The sequence below is a fragment of the Centruroides sculpturatus genome, unplaced genomic scaffold (assembly GCF_000671375.1).
Source record: "Centruroides sculpturatus isolate CEXI.00-Female unplaced genomic scaffold, Cexi_2.0 scaffold23, whole genome shotgun sequence".
In the NCBI taxonomy this organism is placed as follows: Eukaryota; Metazoa; Arthropoda; class Arachnida; order Scorpiones; family Buthidae; genus Centruroides; species Centruroides sculpturatus.
In genome coordinates this window covers 583936-605925 of record NW_019384313.1, presented here as the reverse complement: position 1 = coordinate 605925, position 21990 = coordinate 583936, and the positions used below count along the sequence as shown (strand labels likewise).

The 21990-nt window shown below is 24.0% G+C and overlaps 1 protein-coding gene across 2 annotated transcripts in view; it reads left to right on the top strand.

Annotated features, from left to right (window-relative positions):
- The window catches only part of LOC111622400 (gamma-aminobutyric acid receptor alpha-like), a 61612-nt gene that overhangs the window by 886 nt on the left and 38736 nt on the right, over positions 1-21990 (top strand). Inside the window, exon 2 of one of the 2 annotated variants that reach the window (XM_023364778.1) lies at positions 20355-20499. The exons of the other annotated variant lie outside the window; for it this stretch is intronic. Coding sequence (XP_023220546.1) covers positions 20381-20499 — 119 coding nt within the window. The 5' untranslated portion in view covers positions 20355-20380. The remainder of the gene's footprint in view (positions 1-20354; positions 20500-21990) is intronic. 2 annotated transcript variants of the gene reach the window in all.

Genomic DNA, 21990 nt, shown 5'->3' with positions numbered 1-21990 from the left:
TAAAGGCTATAAAATGTATATATTTTCTACTAAATAATCACTTAATAAATAAGTATTTTTTTTAATACAAAATTTCTTAAATTGGGAATTATCCAAAAATTTATTATTGAATTTTAAATCTAAATTTATTCATGAGTACTGTCATCTGTTTAGTAGAAGTAGGAATTATCAACTTTTAATCACAAACTTATAGTAAAGTAGTGCATAAATATATAATTTTAGGTGTACAGATGTGCTTATAATGGAGCAAAATGTGGTTATCCACTTTACAGTCAATGGAGTTTTAAAAATTATCACGAGTCATTGTATATAACTAGATACAATAAAGAAAAGAAAAGAAAAAAAAAGGGATAACTTGTGACGTTGGTGAGGGTTTCTGCGGTGTGCTTACAAGGAATAGGAGCCAATTAATGGATAGAGATTCGGCTAGTCAAAGAGAAGCGGTTTACTTGTACCTGACACGATCTCATACAATTCGAATAAGGTGTCCGAAGCATTTGTCGTATTGATTGATTGCTAAAGCCATATTAAGATTATAGCTACAACACTTTAGAATTTACTGCTTTTTATACAGTTTTCATACTTCTATAAACATAAATTTTCTTAATAATAATTTATAAAAATATAAAAAAAACCAAAATAAACAATATTTATCATTAAATTTATTATAGAAAAGTGGGTTAAGAATATTAGAATTATTAATTTTTTTAACATTCCATTAAAGTGTCATCTATAATAAAATGTGTTTTATTATCTTAAAAATAATTTCTTTTAGGAAATTTTATTGTTGAAATATTATTAAATTATTTATATATTTAATATTTATTCTTTTATTAACTATAAAATCATAATTTGTAATATATATTAATGAATGAATTAGTGATAAAGTATATAACCAGTTCTTTCTTATGGAGCAATCAATACATCTTTCAAGAATCTCATATACTTTTTTTCTTATTTTTTAGTAGTTACGTCGCACTTTTGATATTCTCTAGAGTGGTCTATCCATTGGGATTTTCAGTATTTTTTCTTTAAAAAAATCTGTCTACTTTCAGCTGATATACAGATGACATTGATTGAATAAGTATTTGAATTTGTAACTCGTGTGTACCTAAATAAATATCTATTTCCTTATATTATAAAACATGTTTTTTAAATATTACAAGATAAATTTAGAAAACTAAATATCTATATTATTGGATACTACTTAGTGCTTTATGTATTTATTCAAAATATTTGTTTGATATTGGATAATATTAGTTAACTTGGAAAAAGTTTACTTTAGTGTTATAAAAACTTTCAGAGTAAATTCTTGCAAAAAGACTATTTTATATACATTACATTCGTTGTTTTATAAAGTGTATATAATAATATTTAATGTAAAATATAGTAACAGTAAAGTTTAAAATAAATATGGTAAAGTTTACCATCCTTTTATTATACAAGGACTGTTAACTGAAGCAAATCATTCGTATTGTAACGTTAGTTGTGCTCTCAACTTCGTGGAATGTTTAGCATTTATTATAGATTGGGTAAACGTATCTAGAACACTTACAAAATTATATTTAATCAGCATCAAAATAAGAAAAAATATCACAAAAATCATAAAGCAAATTAATTTATAGAGTAAGATATAAAAGAATATTGATATAGCAATGTGTTTTTAGTAAATATACGAAGAATACTCAACGTAAATTATATATATATATATATATATATATATATCATGATTATGAATGGATACTTGGTTAGTATATGAAATTATAAATTCAAATGTATATTTGAAGAAATAAACTAAGAATCAAATAGATAGAGATGGGTTTTGATTGCCAGACACGAACTGAAATCACTCCTTGTATTAAAAGACGTGGGTTCAGTCCACATCTTGCAATCAAAACATATTTCTTCTGTCTAAATTTGTGAAAATACGATTTATAAAGTATATTTAATGCTTTGTTTATACATATAACGTAAAAAGTCCCTTAAACTTTTAAAATTTTACACTAAAAATAAAATGTTTCTGTATATCTGCTTGCCAATAAAAGATTATAATCTTAAGAATTCATATTAAATATTGAAATTAAGAATAAAAGTTACATACAATAAGTAAATAAGTATTAAAGAGATGATATTCTCGAAATATTTTCTAGGATATCATCTTTTAATACTGATCTATACGGACAACTGAATCTATATTATTGCTTTTATATCTGAAGAATTTCCTATAAAGTGGATTTCTATTTTATATTTTTCAATATTTTAGCTCAATAAAAATCACGAAAAACAATATAAGGGAACATTCAAATATGGAGTAAACAACACTCAAATAACAATATAATTATAATATATTGATAATGATAATGACGCTATAATTAAATTTATAATTATTATTAATTGTTATAAGGTATAGCCACTTCTTAATTACGACAATCAGAAAATATCAAATTTCTATTGTATTGACGACGTAAATAATTCAAATGTCAGAGATAAATCCGAGTTAAAATGTTGATTTGACATTGTTTAATTATAACTTTAATTGTGTTGTGTGTATTATTCATGAGTGAAATCACAGATCTTTAAGCAGGACATTTGTTATTTTACTTTTCATCAAAGTCTCATATAAACTTCTAATATAGGATAGATGAATGAGTAATTAAGTTATTAAATAACGTATAAATCATTAAATTTTATTATTAATTACATATTCATGAAGGAAAGAAATCGTAATTTATACAGAAACTAATTCTGATAGGATTCGAACCCATAATTTACTCTTAAAGGACGTAATTCTTTTCCAATATATAGATGTTATATATTATTAATCAGCTTCATCATAACATAGAAAACAAACTTTGTTATTAAGAACATATTTATTAAAAAAATTATAATTTATTAATCTATAGAAACTAATTCTGTTAGGAACGAACCCGTGATTTTCTATTAATGAACGCGATTCTTTTCCAATCTATAAAAACTTCATGTCATAGATTGCCACCAGCTTTATCTTAACATAGATCTTTATTTAGTTTTATTATCTTAAATTAATTAATTTAATTTTTGGCAAATAATAAGAATATTTTTGGGAAAATAGATAATACTCCTACTCCTACAGGCTACAAAGAATTAATAGTAAATACAGGAATTTGTGTAATAAAGGATATACACTTTTTAAAATTGTTTTATAATTAATTAAATACTTATTTAATATAACAATTTTTTTATTATATTTAATAATAATTTTCTCAAAATTTCACACTTACTTCTTAAATATCTTAATAAATTCATACATATTTTGTTATTTATAAATAATAAATTAAAACATTTTTAAAACACAAAAGGAAATATAAGAAATTCACTGTATAAATATATATAACAATTCTATACTTTAATATATATATATTTTTTTAAATAAAAAGTCAACATAACACGATAAGTAATCTTCTATTATTTAGACTATTATAAAACAGTTTAGTAAATCCTTTCCACCTTATTTTGACAGCTCAACAGCAACGAATCTTACAATTTATTTCTCAATTTTCTGTTTTATTTCTTATATTTTCCTTTCATATTTTTATAAGCCTCCTTGGCGGTCCTTTTTTCTTTTATTTTTAAGATTTTCCTTAGTATCGTTTCTTCTTCAATTTACTTCAAATATCCGAATCATTTAATCTCATCTTTTCCATTTATTCTTCATTCTTTCAACAATGGATCTGCTTCTATGAAGTTGAAATGCTGCGACGATTTCTTCTTTTCTTTTTATAGAGAACAGTACCCCAATTTTATGTACTATTATTAATCATCTTACCTTACACTAGTCGTTAGTAGTGTATGTTGCGCTTTATAATTGGCGAGTTTTGTATTAATCTAGTTAAATTAACAAGTCTCTAATACGAATTTATTCTCAATAAAAAAGATAATATCCCTTTATATTTAAGTGAATGATACTTTTATCAGATAAGTCGGAATTAACAATAATGTTTTCCGTCATCGAATCAATTTTAAAATGCTTACGTTTACAAATTGCTAAGAAAAATCGTCTTCTAGTTCTTGCCCAATAGCGGGACTTGGATTAACTTTCAATCGATGTTAGCAAGAGAACACTTATCTTCATATTTAAGAAAATGTTTGCGCTCTAAACATCGTTTTTACTTAAAAAATATTCTATTTTCCCATATTTAAAGTAGTAATTACAATACTTTGCCTTTACTCTTTCAGGAGCCTTACTTCTAAAGTCGTTCCCATGAAAATTCTGTTGTAAAATTATAATTTCAAGCTTATTTTCTACATTGTTTACCAAACTATCTCTCCAAATTAGTATATACATGTATTGTATTGTAAAAATTGTAATTAAGAAACTTTAAAGCGTGTATACAGTTTAACCTCCGAATAGCTGACACTGTCGGAACCGAGAAGTTTGTCCGCTATTTAGAAGTACAGTAAATATAATAGATGTTCTGTTTGAAAGGTCCGGAGATTACAAAAATGTTCGTTAAGCAGAGATATTCGCTATTCGGAAGTGTATCTGTATAAAGACTTTAAAGCTTCATAATTATAATTTTAACAATGATAAACCTTATAAATTATTTCAAAAGTTAAATATTTTAACAATTATATATTATTAAATAGTAAATTTAATAAAACAAAATACCCAACCATTGTTTTTTTTTTTTTTTTTTTTTTAAATAAGATAAAATCTATCCCCTTCGAGTAGTGTATATATTGTTAAGTGCTTAGACTTGTAAATTTTTTGTCTTATTCAATCAATCTAATGTAAAATCCAAAATAAAATGTTTAAATTTAACTTTCAATCAAATTAAATTGACTTTATAATATCGAATTTTAATAAAAATGTTAAAATTTACGGCTTAAATAAATTTGTTATACGAGAATTTCGTGCGTATTATTATCAATTAGAATTGTTCTGATATGGATTTTCATTATCATAAATTATCTCATTAGGTAATTAGTTTCTTATTTCCTAACAATTATTAATATTTAATGAATATTCTATCTATATTAACACATAAATAAATAAATTATAAATTTTATTACATTTAACTTTATTAATTTTAAAAAAATAAATTGATAATTTATAAAATATTATCTTAAAAAAAATACAGAAAATATAAATTTTGATGTAAATTTTCGGATTTAATTCTACAAAATTTTCGGAAAAGTAAAAATAAATTGTCTTCTTTTTTAGAAAATTGAATTATTTCTCGAATTAGTTATAAATAAATTGTTTTAAATATCAAATAAATAAATAGGCGCACGAACTTTACTAAATGTATATTTTTGTTTTATTTTAAGTAATAAATTTTTTTTTTCTGAATAAAATATTAATCATCATATTTTTATATACTATGTTTTGCTTTCGTACAATGACTTTATTAATAAAATTTAAACGTTAAATATATAAATACATATATTTAATCGTTAATAATAAATCAAAATATTATTTATTAGTGTGCATATAATAAGTTTATTAATAAAGTATTTAATTTTTAAATACAGTCGAACCACCAATAACGGCGACTTAAGGAATGTTTCTTTTTCAAATGCATACAAGACAATTTCTAATCAACGACCACCTGTAAATGGCTGTCATTTTTCATGAACGTTTGTTCTTGAAATTTATATAAAACAACCCTTAATTAATAGTATTTCTTATGTTTCAATTAGTGGTCATTATTCAAAAGTATTATCATTTAATATACAGTAGCTTTAAATATATAAGCCTATAAACATATTTTCTAAAATTAGAAAATTAATTTGATGTGTTTAAACGGAATAAAAATAATAATTAAATTTTTTATAATACACGATATTAAAAAATTTCTGGACATGTGTTTTATGAAATAATTCCGATTATTTCTAATAAAGAAAAATTTTATTCATTTTATATTCACGAAAGAAATTTATTTATTCATTACAAATCTTTAAAATTGTATCCTCGAGTTATAATAAACTCGATTCAATAAATATTTTCTTAAAAAAAAGAAAATAATAATAATAAAAAGATGCTAAGAGCAAGAATTTTTTTAAAACGGTTTAAATCAGGCAAATTTTAAAATAAAATATGATTTAACATTTATGAAAATTTGAATAATTTTTATTTATAACCTGTTATTATTTAAGTATTTTGAGATTTAACATTCCATAAAGCTGGCAACGTTGTTGCTGGACTTTCCTGGCATTATTTATTTGTTTTCATCACTAATAATTGTTACAATTACATTTAAGTTTTCAGATTGGGGGTGGGCCATATCTCTCGAACCAATAGTTCGATTTTCCTGCAAATTTCTAGAAAAAATTTAACCCTAATGTGCAGATCTCCCTGCAAAATTTTAGAAATTTTCGCCGAATGGAACGGTATTTATTAAGCTTCAAAGAAGGTGAAAAAAATTGTGTTTCCTAAAAACATCTATACATACAAACCAGTAGCACGTTATCCTATGTACAAAAAGGGTAATTGCCTGAGGCCACACTAACACCACCAACACAGGGCCTTAATTTAAACCAATCTTCTATAAACTCATTACTGTAGTAAGAATATATTGAAATTTAAATTTGGGCCCTAAATTGTCGGTGTGGATTACGTGCAGGATGCACTGTTGCAGCGCAGAACTTAAAATTAATTTTAAAAATGTAAAAATCTTGAGAGGGGTCATGTTTTTTGACCGATCGTCATATCTTCCGTCTGTTATATAACAGCCGGGAGAGTAAAAATGTAGATTTTTTCACATTTTACATTCTTCGAAGCGTGAATTCTGAAGGAGCGAATGGTAAAAATTATTCCAGTTATAAACTTCAAATTGTTTTTGAATGATTTAGCTAAAAGCACACACTTTCAGTTGGGATATTTTTAAAGAAATAAAACAGTAAATAACAGTATTACGAGGGAGATTTTACTTGTAAAGACATCAACATGTATCACGCTGTAAATTATATTGAAGTATATTCACTTGGAGTGTGACACGTTATAAGAATTTTCTTGTTTCGTGATAAATTTTCTCGAGTTATATATGAGGAATATACGTTGTTTTTGAATATATTTAACTTAATAAAATCTAAACATAAATTTAAATAATTTCGTTACATATAAATACGGACTTGTAAGTATTTATGTTTCAGGACAAAGTTAAAATTGTGTTACACTTTATTACGAGATTTTAATAAAAATAACTTTTATATTATTAATTATTATAAAAAAACCAAAAAGGGTTAATTTTAATGGTAGAGATGAGTTTTTAAAACAATTGTAAATGAAAATAATTAGTAATAATTTCATTAAGTCCGACCCTATTCGAGATGAGACATGTCTTCTATCTCCCCACCCCATGGACCTATAGCCACCTAAATTTAATAGCATCAATGCCCTTTAAATACAAGTCATCATGCCAAATTTCGTTACCCAATCTTTATTCCATCCTGAGATATTAAACTAAATAGATTACAACACACAAACATACGTACAGTACACACCTATCTAAGGCATTTTCCCCAATTTTTGTCACTTTTGGGTTCTAGGGGTCTCAAAACGTCGAGATTTGCAAAAATCCCGGAGGGTAAAATTTGACACGATTATAATACTTCCCCGTGTTATAACTGTATACATAACAGCTGGGAAGTAGAAATTGTTCGACTCTCAAGGCTTTTTTATACATAGAAAAACTAATTTTTTTGAAAATTTTTACTTAATTTTATCAAAAACTTTTTAAATTTTCAAAAAAATCTTTTTCGAAGTATTTTTAGACAATAGTGCCAATAGTTACACCATATATATCATACTGAAAGTAAAGAAAGATCAATGATTTTGGAACGTTTACTCGAATGAACATTCTCAAAACCTCCTCGAAAATGGACAATAAATTTATGATTTTTTTCGTTAACTTCTTTAACAAATATATACTGTATTTTCCATTATAAACATATAAAAATAAGTAGGGGAAAAAAAACAATTTCCTAAATGATATCGGAGATAGGATTAAGCGTTGATGGACTCGAAATTGTGAAATTATTTGCATTCAAGTAATTCTATCAAAGATTTCCTGAATATGTAATTTGATGAAAGAAAGAATATTTGATTTATTCATATCGTTTCTGTCATATTCAAAAAAATTGTTTCTAAATTCTCATTTAGAAAGATATTGAAGTACCGATTTCCTCCTCTTTACATAAGATTTAAACTTTTTTTTTCCTTTATTTTTTTATGGATTATTTATCATAAAGATTCGCTCTTAAGCCCTTGTATCAGTTTTAAAATTCTTAAAAAAAACTGATGTTGAGGTTTTATTTTATTTGAATTTCTTTATAAACAAATATTAGAATTGTTTAAAGAGAAGGGTAAACAATAGATTTACTATAAAAGAACGTGAACAATATGAGAAGAAAGTAAAAGAATTTTAATCAAAGGATGTATTTTAATGTAAGATTTTAAAAATTTTTAGAAGGTTGTTGGAATAGGAAGAAGTTTTTTTTTCTTCCTTTCTTTCTTGTAAAAAATAATAAATAAATAAATAAATAAAATAAAATAAAAAAAGCCGTTTCTAAAGAAACTATTCTCGTGTTCCCGTGTATAGGATTTGGTTTTTCTATCAAAAAAAAGTGTATTCTGCAAACCGGGTCAGAAAGGAAAATTTTGAAACAAGTCCAATTTTAGGCGTCCTATTGTCTGTATTCTTTTATACATAAAAAATATATTCAAAGAAAATTGAAAAGCGAAAATAAAGTGATTTAAAATGTCATAAGTGATGTCTTATTAAAGCTTAAAATATTATTATGCAATATATTTTATTATTAATTTTCAAATTTTTTCGCTAAGTTATTATTAGATTATACAGTAAAATATATATAAATAACTTTATTTATTTAAAAAATTAATTTTTTATTTTAAGCAAATTCTATTTTCTAAGAATAACATCCGTAATTTTTGTAAAAATTATAATGTTTCTATTTATTTATTATCATTTTTTTTTATTATTAAAATCCTTATCGTCGTTTAACTATTTAATGATTTTTTTTCTTTTATATATTAAAAAAAATTAGGTTTAATGATAATGCGTGATTAAATATAGAATTAATTAACTACATTAAATAACCTTATTAAAGTATAATTGCGTACGTAATCTTTATTTGAATTTATTTAATATACGAAATTAATATATACAATTTCCAATCAGTGGTTCACGATCCCCGGGAGGTTAGACAAATATATTCACGAATAATGTTATTATCTTTCAATACGGGCTTTCTAAAAGGGGGATTGATCATCTAGAAGGTTGAGAAACATTTCCATTTATCAAATTGTCAAAACAGTTCACAATCAAACTTTCTCCATTCTTAACTAATTTCCTATCTGGTGTTTAATTATTCTTGCTCATTCGGTCTTAATTTAGAAGTGAACAAGCATTAATATTATAATTAAATTAATTTTTTTTTTAAATTTACGATGAATAAAAGAGAAAAAAGTTGATAAAATCAACTTAATTTCGAAGAAAAATCTTCAAATATATTTATTAACAGAGCTAAACCGCGGTACATTTTTAGCAATATTTTACTCTTTAATCGATTAAGATACATCAATATCATCTTCTCTGTATAAAATCTGCAAAGAAAATGTCAATATTGGATTGTGGAATGGAATAAAATCTAGTGGAAACGTGTGATAATTGGGCTCTTCATTAATATTCCTTATCTAATACTCAATTAATTTTAATTACTAAATTTATAGGTGTGTAATCTATAACTGAATTAATAAATAAAACTTATATAATTATTTATTATTGACTAGTCGATGATTTTTTTTCATGTGTAACAATACTTTATTGAACTATTTTTTAAATATAATATAAAATATGACGAGGTAGATTACTTCTAAAGGGGTTCTAGTGTTAGAAAATTATAACTATGCTAGTGGAGAGTGACTCAATATCTGAGGTAATGGGGGTAGTGTACTTCATACATTGATATACCGTACACTACCCACATTAACGTAAATGAAGGAATAAACAAAAATTATTCATTATTCACACAAAATTATAAAATAAAAGTGAATATTACCAGATCCAGAATTAAAGAGCATTATCCACTTCTCTATCATAATTTTTATTTTTTATAAATACTAATTAGCCTATGCTACAAAATCCTGTGTATTGTTAAAGTTCACAGACGTCGCATAATTTTACTAACTACAGTTTATGTAATAAATCCACGTATTATATAATATTAGCATATATAACATAAGACGTAGCAAATAAAATATATATGTAAATATTTGAATGCAGAATATAAAATACACTGTATTATACAGTTTATGAAATATTTATAACATAAAATATATATAAATTCTTGAATATCGTATAACAAACANACGAAGAGCTTAATTAATTAATTAATTTTAAAACTTTATTTTTAATTCTATTAATTTCTAAACACGTGATAAAATACATTAGAATCAAGGAGAAAGGGGTCAAGATGACTTACAAAATAGTCACTTCAATCATTTTTTATTATATATTTTTTAAATTTAATTTCTTTTTCTAGCATTTTTTTATATTAATAAACTAAATTTTTGATTATTTTTTATTTTATTTACTCGTGCATTTTAATAAATTTAGCGAGTAAAGACTTTTGAACAGATGACAAATAATAATTTCCTTTCGTGTCTTATCGCTTAATTCTTCGAAAACAAAAATATTCTAAGCGTACAATTTATCTTTAGAAATAATTTTAAATAATTAAATTCATTAAAAATAATTTTTTTCTTTATGACACTTCTATTAAAATTCCTTATTTTACTATTTCTAAAATTCTCGCTGGTTTATTTTATTATTTTTTATAAAGATTTTGTTAAAAATAACTTTGAATAATATAAATACAGTTAATTAATTAAATTTAAACAAAAAGAACGAAATTAAATATTTCGTGTTTTATTAATTTAAATAACAAAATTTTCCTAAAATTGTTCTCTCTCTACTTAAAGAAATGATGTTTAGAACAAAAAATAATATAACTTAAAGTAAATAAATATATTTACTGTATTTATTAATTAAGTAAATAACATAAAAACGAATTAAATTCATGACAATTTTTACAATATTTATGACATAACGTCTATTTGTCTGTTCGCTAAATCGAGAATTTTAAATTTTCCAATAAAACAATAAATAAAAAATATTATTTTACTATCGAAATTGTGATGTTTAAATGTTTTATTTTATCATAAATTTCGATTTTTAAAGATATTTTCACACAATTAATAGACTAATTAATATATTATAAAAATTAATTTTATTAATTGAATTTTAGATTTTTCATTTAATTTATGTTAAAAATTTTACAAATTTTTATAAAATTAACTGGGAATTGAAAAGATCGTTTCGTTTTTCTATAAAAATCACTGTAAAGCTTAACAATTAATTATAAATACATGTATTTTGCATTATTTTTATTATAATTTATCGGCTTACTCGTGTAGTTTACGAATATTTTATAATAACTTTAATTATGAAATAATTAGTAGAAATTTATTTTAAAAAAATAGAATGTTTTACTAAATTTTAACGGATCTATCATAAATTAATCTATTAATATTAAAATTTACTATAAAATTAAAATATAATTAAAATTTGCAGCCCGGCATTGTGACTTTGTCACAATAACATACAACTAGTTAAATAATAAATTTAACTAATAAACAGAATTAGATAAAAAATTAACATTAATAAACCAAAAATTCGAGACAATTCTTCAACATTTGCCGAATGAAACGAATTAAAATATTGATGTATTCGAATCATTTAGGTCCGAATCTACGTCTTTTAGTAATATATTGATTAGAATTATAGCATTAAAAGCTAATAAAATATATTTTTACTTATAGTTTTACGTTAGAAGAGGTTATTAGTAAAGATCTTAGTGAATATAAAAATAACATTAGCGAAGGACAGGAATTCTGATCTCATTCGAGATCAAAGACATTCTCTTTACAATCAGTTTCGACGAAATGAATTACTTATTTACTCATCGAACTAAGTTTAACTTAAACTTTATTACTCAAACTATGAAGAAAAATATTTTTAATTGGATAATAATGATTTTATATAAAATAAATTCGTTCGAAATCAACTGTCGATTTCTTTACAAGGTAAACTAATAACGTTGACAAGAAGTGTCTACTAATGCAACAACATTCAATCGCAGTGATCGATAAAGAACTGAAGTTGCTGCCTCTACACAAACAGCCAAGATTGAACATGCTTAAATGCAAACAAGCGTTAAACTAGTCGATCATTCAAAATAAACTAAGAAGATATTGCTCTAATATATAGAGCATAAAAAAAGTCATTCTTCTCGATGTGTTTTGAAAAAAAAATCACTTTGTTTTTTTTTAATGTTGACAAATAAATTTAAGAACTTTGCTTATAGCAAACAACAACTTATAAAAGTAACAAACTTTATCACTGCTAAATAATTAAGCGCGTTTTTGTAGTTTATTTGTGCTTATAATTATAATTATGATAATTTGTATTATTAGGCTGAAATCGGAAAAAATTGTAAGCCTATAAATTCCCAGTCGTTTGTCCTTTGTCAGTCAGTCTGTCTGTCCTTCTTTAATCTCCAGAATGATGTTAGATAGATAAAAGTCGAGATATACATGGAAAGAATAGGGATAGTAAGCCCCGGTTAACTACACATAAACGTCTGGTCGGGACCAGAAGTCACGTGAATTCAGTTAAAAATTTCCCTGAATGGAATTACATAGATGACTGGCATGACTGTGTTGCTATCAGAAAAAGTATTACGTACAGGGGCAAGACACTCTTAATTTGAGGTGCAGAGCATATATTTTAAATTGAATAAATTAAAAATATGATTAAAATTGCAGCCCGACATTGTGACGATGTCACTATAAATATCAATAATTGCACGTTAATTATAATATAAAATTAAACTTTTATTTTATTAAAAAAAAATAAAAATTATTCTATTTAAAAATCCATTGTTCTGTTGCAATATCCTCGAAATTCAAATGTATTAAATATTAATCATTTATTAAATTATAAAAGATATTTTTAAGTGAAACTCGTATATGCCTATATGCAAGTAATTTTTTTAGTTTATAAAATATTTTTAAAATAATTATAAACGTAGGAAAACATTCGAATGTTTAAGTACTTAAAGGTAATGAAACTTTTAATTAATTTTTATATTAAGTTTGATAGCAAATCTCAAATACTGTTGAGAAAATGAAAATAAAATATCGACACATGATAAATTGCTTCAAATTGTATAGAATTTGTGAAGGAACCCAAGATTTTTTATAGTCGTGGGTTCGTTCCTTTCTAAAAACTTTTTGGTTACATTCTAGTCTAGTTTCTTTCAAGTTTTGTATCAATGATCTAAAAATATACCGATTTATCACTTGAAATCAGTGGTAATTTGTTATAAAATTGACAATATAACTAAATTCTTCAAATTAAATTTTATTTATTTGATTGTAAAATTCTATAAATTATTGCGTGATGTTATATTTTCAAAGCATTTTATTCACGATTTGTATGATTCGAGTGATAATTTATTTATTTAATTGATGGAACATATAATTAGAATATTATTGATTATTCTCAGAACATAGTAAATCACTTTTTATATAAGTTTATTTCTGTTTAATGCAAACAATGCAGTCTGTTTGCTCTCCTGTCAACATCTTTCTTAATGACTCGCGATTATCTCCAGAACTATTATTGACGAAAAGGTTATATTATGAAGTATACAACAGAAATGGCTGTAAATAAGTTTTATATTTTGTAATTCCTGTTTATGTATAACGACTTTGAATTTTTGAGGATTTTCAAATAAATATGTGAGCTTCTTACTATATCATAGCGAATTGAAACTTGATTTTGACAAATAAGCAAACTTTTTAAGTTAATAATTTGTTTATTTTTAGGTTANATAAGTTAGATAAGCCGTTATATGTTTTCAGTAAGCCCGCAGTAAGTTACATTAAAACAGTAAGTTATATTAAAACCTATAGTGATCTAGGAATAGTTTTTGATGATAAACTAACTTTTCAGGAACACATTCAAAAAACAGTAAAACCCTTGACAACAAGTCGAATTATGTGGCGTTTCTGCAGAGCTATGTCATCTGGATCTGTACTAAGAGTACTTTATTTTACGAACTTCCAATCCATATATGACTACTGCTTGTCAGTCTGGTCAATGACAGCCTCATCCCATTTAAATAAAATCCTTTAAAAAATCCAAAAGATTTATTTTCTTATAAATAAACTCAGCAACCTATCTTATACTAATAATCCCGTAGTAACAAGAATTCGGATTGAATTACCGACCCAATAAAACGTATAGAATACTTTGATCGCTTACTTTGTTTTAAATATTTTAATAACTATTGGCTTAGCCTGAGAGTCCACAATAAAACAACCCGTAATGATGTTTGTATACGTACTGTACATCATATTATCGTCTATCCATTTCCCAAAGATCAATGTTCTATCGAATAGCCGATAACTCAAGACTAATAGAACATATACTGCACACAGATTACACTACTTTTAAAAATACCAGCAAACAAATACTATATACAAATCAATAATTAATTATTTTATTGGTGTGTGATGCGAGAGAAGATTTGAGCGTATGAAGTGATATTATAAGCGAATGAAAGAGGATAAAACAAAGCATTTTAACTAATTTTAATTCAATCCTTCGGGATATAGTCGCATAAAAGTCTAAAATTTTAGAAGAAATAATTAAATTTCTGAAATTTGGATTATTTTAGAAAGAAACAAGATTATTTAAGTTTGAAGAAAATCATTGTGTTGCATCAGTCCAATAAAGAAAAAGTTTGAGAAAGTTGAAATGAAAAGATTGTAAAACGTAATAAAAATAAATATAACTTCAGTGTTTTTTGAAAGAATAACACGAATTTATGGATTAACAAAATAAAAATTTAAATGGAAAGCTTTAAAATTGAACAGAATTCTGTAGGAAAGGCAAATTTGCAGGATTCTGAAAACATAAAAACATTAAATGGACGAAAATTTAGAAATAATCATACTTTAACCGTAGAAATTCAAAATTTTCGAAAGATTTACAATTATAATTTGTATCTTTTCTTCGAAATCTGTCATTTAAAAAATATTCAAACGCAACTTTGTTTAAATCAAATTATTCTCATTGACACAACAATTCTTTGGATATAAGAATTTTCTCTTTCCATAGGATTATGATAATTTTTAAAGTTTTTAAATGAATTCCTCTATTTCCTTCAAGAAATATCTCTTAATGTCGTGTTTTAATAAATTTATTTCGAAATGATGTTTTTTTAACTCAACTTTTTACATTTCTACAAACAGAATCCAAATTTTAAACTTTAAAATTGTAAAATATTTATCGTATTTTGAATTATATTTAGTTTATAATTTAACAGTTGCGAAAGCTTTAGCTGTAGAGCATGTAATTAACATACTTAATTGTAATTAAGTACGCTGATGGTTAATTACAAAGTAGTAAGCACGTACAATTTGTATGACGCCTTTGAAATATTGCTTATTGTATACAGTTTTTCTATAGTTTTAATTACTTTTAGTAGATTAATTTTTATGAAAATAATAAATTTTTTATTAAATTAAATTAAATTATTCTCACTTAAATCTCCAAACATTATTTATAAAATTTATTAAAATACTACCATCTCAATTTGATAGTAGCAATTAAATAATTTGATATTATTATTTTGAAATGTTTCTTTGATATCTGATACGAAAAACTATAAAGAAAATAACTTTTTATGTTGTAAGAATGGGACCATTTACAATTCTTAGTGCTTAATTTACATATGATAACCTATACTTAACTCGATGTCAATGCCACGTATGATTATAACTAATGAAAAAATTGATGTAATTATCTTAAAAAATGAAAGTAATATTTTAAATTATTAAAATCTGGATACTTTTACGTAATTCTGGAATATTTTTTTCTCAAAAAAGACTATTTTTTTTAGTAGAAAATAATGTCCTATATTCGTCTAGTTAATATCGGTGTCATTAGTTGAACATTCACCCTTCGCTTTACACATTAACATAATCTGCTGAATAAATTCACCGACTGAAAAATCTTCTGACCGAAAATAATATAAATTTCACGCTTTCAATGGTCAGAAAATATTTATAATATTGATCAATCGTCATAGACTTAAATGAATTCAAACTAATTTTAATAATATTTTCATTATTCCCTGTCGTGAATAAATTATAAATATTGCATTTAGAGTTTATTCAAATACTTTTCCTCTTTAAATAATTTATTTTCAAGATATAATTTATGTAATATGACGATATTAAAGATTCACAATATCAATTGGTGGATAAACAGTATTGTATTCAAATTAGCCGAGTAAAAAGGTTGATCGCCATCAGGAAAAATGTTGAATAGTTTCAGAAAATTGGTAGGAAAAAAACTTAATAAATAATTGAAACCAGTAGAATTCCTCGGGCTACAACAACTTACTCCAAAAATTACTTGTTTTGTCCAATGTTTCCTAATTAGATTACGAAATTATTTTCCAATTTTTGCTAAATTTATTTGAACGAAATCAATTAAAATTTATTCTAATTCAATTAATTTCACACAAACATTCTGTTGTATTTTATAAAATATGTCCTATAATAGTTTTATAAATTTAAACACGATTAATTAAGAATATTTATCCGTGTTTAATGTATAATATAAGCAAAATTTATATGCATATATCAACAAATAAAATCATTAAAAAATGCGTTAGTATGAGTATAAACAAATGTATAATATAGTCAAACCTCTGAACAATGGCCACTGACATAACATAAAAATAGACAGTGTTTGGAGATGGCCTTGATTACAGGTTTAACTGTAAGCTTGACTAAGCTTTAAAATATTGTATAAATCAACAATGAATAAATTAATTAAGAGATAAACAACTGAACATTTACCTCACCAAATTTGTCCGAATTTTTAGTTTTTTTCTTAGTTATTTTATTCCATGATGGTATGTACCAATACTATTTTTTATATAAATGTATTAATTTTAAAAATTTAAAATTTTTTTAAAAATCTTTAATTAAATCATCTATATATAAGAGTGAAGGAATAAGCATAGAAAAATGTCAGGCGTAACCAATCAGAATAGAAGTTTCAACTGTGGCACGTGATCTATATTCTGCCAATCATACAACTTCAACTCCGCCATAATTTTCTCTCACTTTGATGGTTTTTTTGAAGATTAATTGATGGTTTCAAGTATTTACAGTAGTTATATATAAATTGAATATTTTCTAATTACTTAGTTTATTGTTATTTTTAGACGAAAACCATTCTTATACAGGAAACGATAATAATGGCGCTGTATCTAATCTCGTTACAGCACGGTTCTATTTTACCTTTTAAAATTCACTTTCTTAATTTTTTAATTAAAATTTTTTTCCTAAATATCCTAAACAGCCAATCAGCGCATTAATTTAAAATAATTCTCTGTTTTATTAACAAGTGCTAATTCCTAAATCAGCATTTGTTAATAAAGCAAATGCTGATTTAGTACCGTACCGTGTATAAAACACAGCTTAAAATCGTCATGACACTTTTTTCGTCCCCCAAAGAAATGCAAATGGCGGCACCTAAAATCGATCAATCGTCACGAATTTTTCAACAAGCGAGGGAACCAAGCCCCCTATTGCCCTTATAAAAATAAAACTGTAACGCGTATTTATAGTTGAGTTTTTAAGAACAATCTGAATGACATGTTAAGATATAAAATATATCTTAACATTTTATAAAATATATTGACTTTTAAATAGATAAAATAGAAGACGATATGTTCGCTGTCGCTACGACATTTCCAATATGACCCAAGGGTTAAAGATTTAATATTATCTCCAATATTCTATACGCTTTGAAATGAATAAAACATCTTTTGTGTGAAGTCGTATCCAACTTCCCCTATTAAAGAAAAGTCAGTGATAACAGTGTTTTAATTCAATGCAGATACCTATTCAATATGAAGAGGTATTTTTCAAGAATAGGAATGTTTGACTTGTCATATGAAAATCTTATATATTATTATTAAGAATTGATTGATATAATTACATTTCTATAGTTTCATTACGACTCGTGCTCTATATAGTTTCGTATGATCATTAAACAAATGGTTTCATTGGAAAATTTAATTTAATGTATGCAAAGTGATATGGTTTCCCGTTGCAATATAATTAAATTAATTAATACTTTATTTTTTTAGTATAAATAGGTAGAACTTTTATCTATTTAGATAGATAATTAGACAGTTATAATAAGTACTTAGACTAATACTTATTATAAGTACTAGGGTCTAAATACTAAAATAGTTATTAAGTATATTTGATAGCTATATAAACATAATATAATTAAGTATATACTTATATATCTAATTACATATACCTATACCGTACCTTACCTTGTATACCTATATTTAATACCCAATTTTATAGGTATTAAGTATAGGTATAAGTTTACATAGACACTTATAAGTGTCTAAATGTACTTTTGGAATATAAAATTTTTTTAAAAGTATTTTAACATACAAAAGTACATATTAATATAATATTTGCTTTAATTAATCTGTAAACAAATCCATTTTAAGCAACTAATTAAACTAATAAAATTCCTGAAAAAATATAGTAATTACAAAAATTTAACAATTATTTTTAAGTAAAATACGCAGATTTTTTTTTATTTTTAAGCATTATTTTTAAATCAACTATTACTTATTTTTTACATCTAAAACAATTATAAGTGTATAGTTTATTTTGTATTTTGCTTCCTTTACTGTCGCTCTATTTAACAACTATTTGGTACATCAATAAAGTTTTCAATTTTTCATATTATTCGTCATCTCTTCGTAACAACGTTGGTTGTAATGTGGACAAACATGTCACGAATCCTCTTTCACGCCTTTTAGTCTGGGTCAGCCAAGAAATCAGGCAAAGAGCCAGATGACGTTTACGTTACAATGCCATTATAATAAACCTACAAGTTCATTTATAGAAACGATTTAAACTTGTAGAGATTTCTAGAAATTACTAAAGTTAATTTTAGACACTCAATAACAATTTGCAAATATTCATACTTAGAAACTGAAGCTCTGCTACTAATGATACATAACAAAAATTTATAACAATTGAGTTTTATAAGCTTAAATTTATGTAAGTTAATTAATTACAATTAAGAAGTTTATTTTATTAATTAATACTCTAAACATCTCACTCCAAAAATTACTTGTTTTGTCCAATGTTTCCTANGAAGCTCTGCTACTAATGATACATAACAAAAATTTATAACAATTGAGTTTTATAAGCTTAAATTTATGTAAGTTAATTAATTACAATTAAGAAGTTTATTTTATTAATTAATACTCTAAACATCTCTAGTTTAAAATACAATTTTCAGCTTTTAAATGTAAATTATAATAAGAAATTTCTATGTAAATATGCTCAAAATTTTAACAAATTTTATTTAATTCTTAATTGTTTTTATATATGATATTTAAAACTTAAATTTAATTACAAATTTAAGTCTATCAACTCAATTATACAAATCATTAATGCTATTTAATTATTACAAAATCACTAAATAATTAATTTTATATAAAGGTATTTCTAGATATTTTAAATGAATTCTGTTTTAAATATTACATAATTAGGAAAATGAGTTATTAAAAAATCAAATATTTTATTACAATTCGATGTTTATTTTAAATCATTTTCTTTCTTAGTTTACTTTCAAATTTGTTTAGCAATATCCAATTTTTTATGTTGCTTTCATAAAGCCATTTTCCAAAAACATTATCACTAATTGAAAAAAGTATTAAAATATTGGCTAATGTATTGTAATATTAAAAAAGAAACAATTAAAAGAATATTTTCCATTTTTTTAAATAGTAAATGCACTAAATCCTAAAGACTAAAGGCATTTTGTTCTTCATCTTCTAAAGAAGAAAAAGGATAAAAGATATTTAAGATTTGTCACATTTTCTCTTTATAAAAATGCTCCTCACGACTCCTTTTGCTTTAACTAATACATCTTTATTCTAACATAAATCATTAGTATTCTATGTGATATCCTTCTGTAGATTTCACAGTAAAGATAGTGAAATGTCAAATTTCTTGGATTCTATTCACTTTTATGTTATGTGCACAGTTTCTTATAATCATTAAAGTCCAAAAAATATGTTCAAATTTGTTAAAATGATCATAATAAGTTAAAATATTATTTAAGTAATTATTTTTCTTATTTTTTTAACACTTTTTTTAGTTTGAAACTAGGATAACCAGGAACATATGCTGCACACAACGGGTAATCCTTTCTTACTCTTCTTTATTGGTATATTCTATAAGTGTTTCCTTGGAACGTTTCTTCTATCCCAAGTAGCTTATGTTTTATCACCTTCAGTTCTCAGGTAAGTAACTTTATATTTTTAATTTTAAATTTAACTTAAAGAAATACAAAAAGTGAGCAATTAAAACGTCAACAAATTAAACAAAATTGGATAGTTTAAGTAAGAAAGAATACAACAACAACAACAAAAAGCCTTTTGAGATGTTTTATTTTACTAAAACGTTTCAATTCAAAGTGATTTATTTTTAAAATATTATTTTTATAAAAAAAAATGAAATGTTTCTAATGAATAAGACTTATTATATTCTGTTAGAGTAAAGTAACCATCCAAAAAAGTACATAATTAACGAAAAATCTTATAATTAGTTACGTCGTTTAGCAAAGTTATTTGTAACTAAACACACAAATAAATTAATTTTAAACATTATTTTACATTTTATAAAATAATAAAATAAATAAATTTATATTAATTCTGTTGTTAAATTGTATAAAAAATTTAATATTTTAAAAATATCATAACATTTTTACTATTATATTAAATACAAAAATGGGTGCAAAAGTAGGCATAGGCCTACAGTTGTTATTATGAAAAAAACATTTGTATGCACAAATTAAATCACAAATATGAAATATGAAATAATAAACGATGATATTAATAATAATAATAATAATGAAACCAAATATGTGTATTTCTCAGATTCACAACTGTATACTAACTTTTGGGCCACCCCTTATATATTTTTATACTGTAAATTTATGTTTAAAAACATGAAAACCATCATTAAAATTAGTTTATTAAATAATTTCGTGCTATATTTCTAATTAAATTTTAATGTAATGAAAAGATTTTTTGTATAAATAATATTTTTAATATATTAAAAACAATTAAAACTCTGAACAATGGCCACTGACAGGAACATAAAAAAACATGGCCGATATTTGGAGGTTATTTTGTATGCATTTTTGTTCAAATAAATAAATCAATTGCTGAAAAAATGGCCGCTGTTTACGGGTGTCCGTCATTAAAAGTTCGAATGTATTTTAAATATCTATAAATTTATAACGGAATAAATAATTTTATGAGGTTTTAAGCAAACAAAAATTCTTAAAATAGAATTAATTTTTATTATTTATAATTAATATATCTGTAAAATTTAATGATAAAATTTTCATATATATATTCTACTAAATAATACAGATTTAAAATTTTTAAAAAGTTTTAAAAATTTAAACAACGATATTACATTAGAGCGTCGTTTATACGAAGGTCGGTTATCCGAAGGAATTCCAGTCGACAAATTTAAATTTTTCGCCAGCGCTGTGGCGCTGTAATCTTTGGCTGTCTCCGCTACTCAAATATTTTACGTTTTTGATACTAAATTAACTTCTGAAGTATAATTTTTTATTGTTTTTATATTTTTCAATATATTTATTTTGTTTGTACAAAATAAAAAAATAATTTTTAACGATACAATAGTCTTCGTTAGGCTTAACATCGACGAAAATTCAACGCGAAGCGACACGCAACGGAGAAAAATTTCAACACGGGATA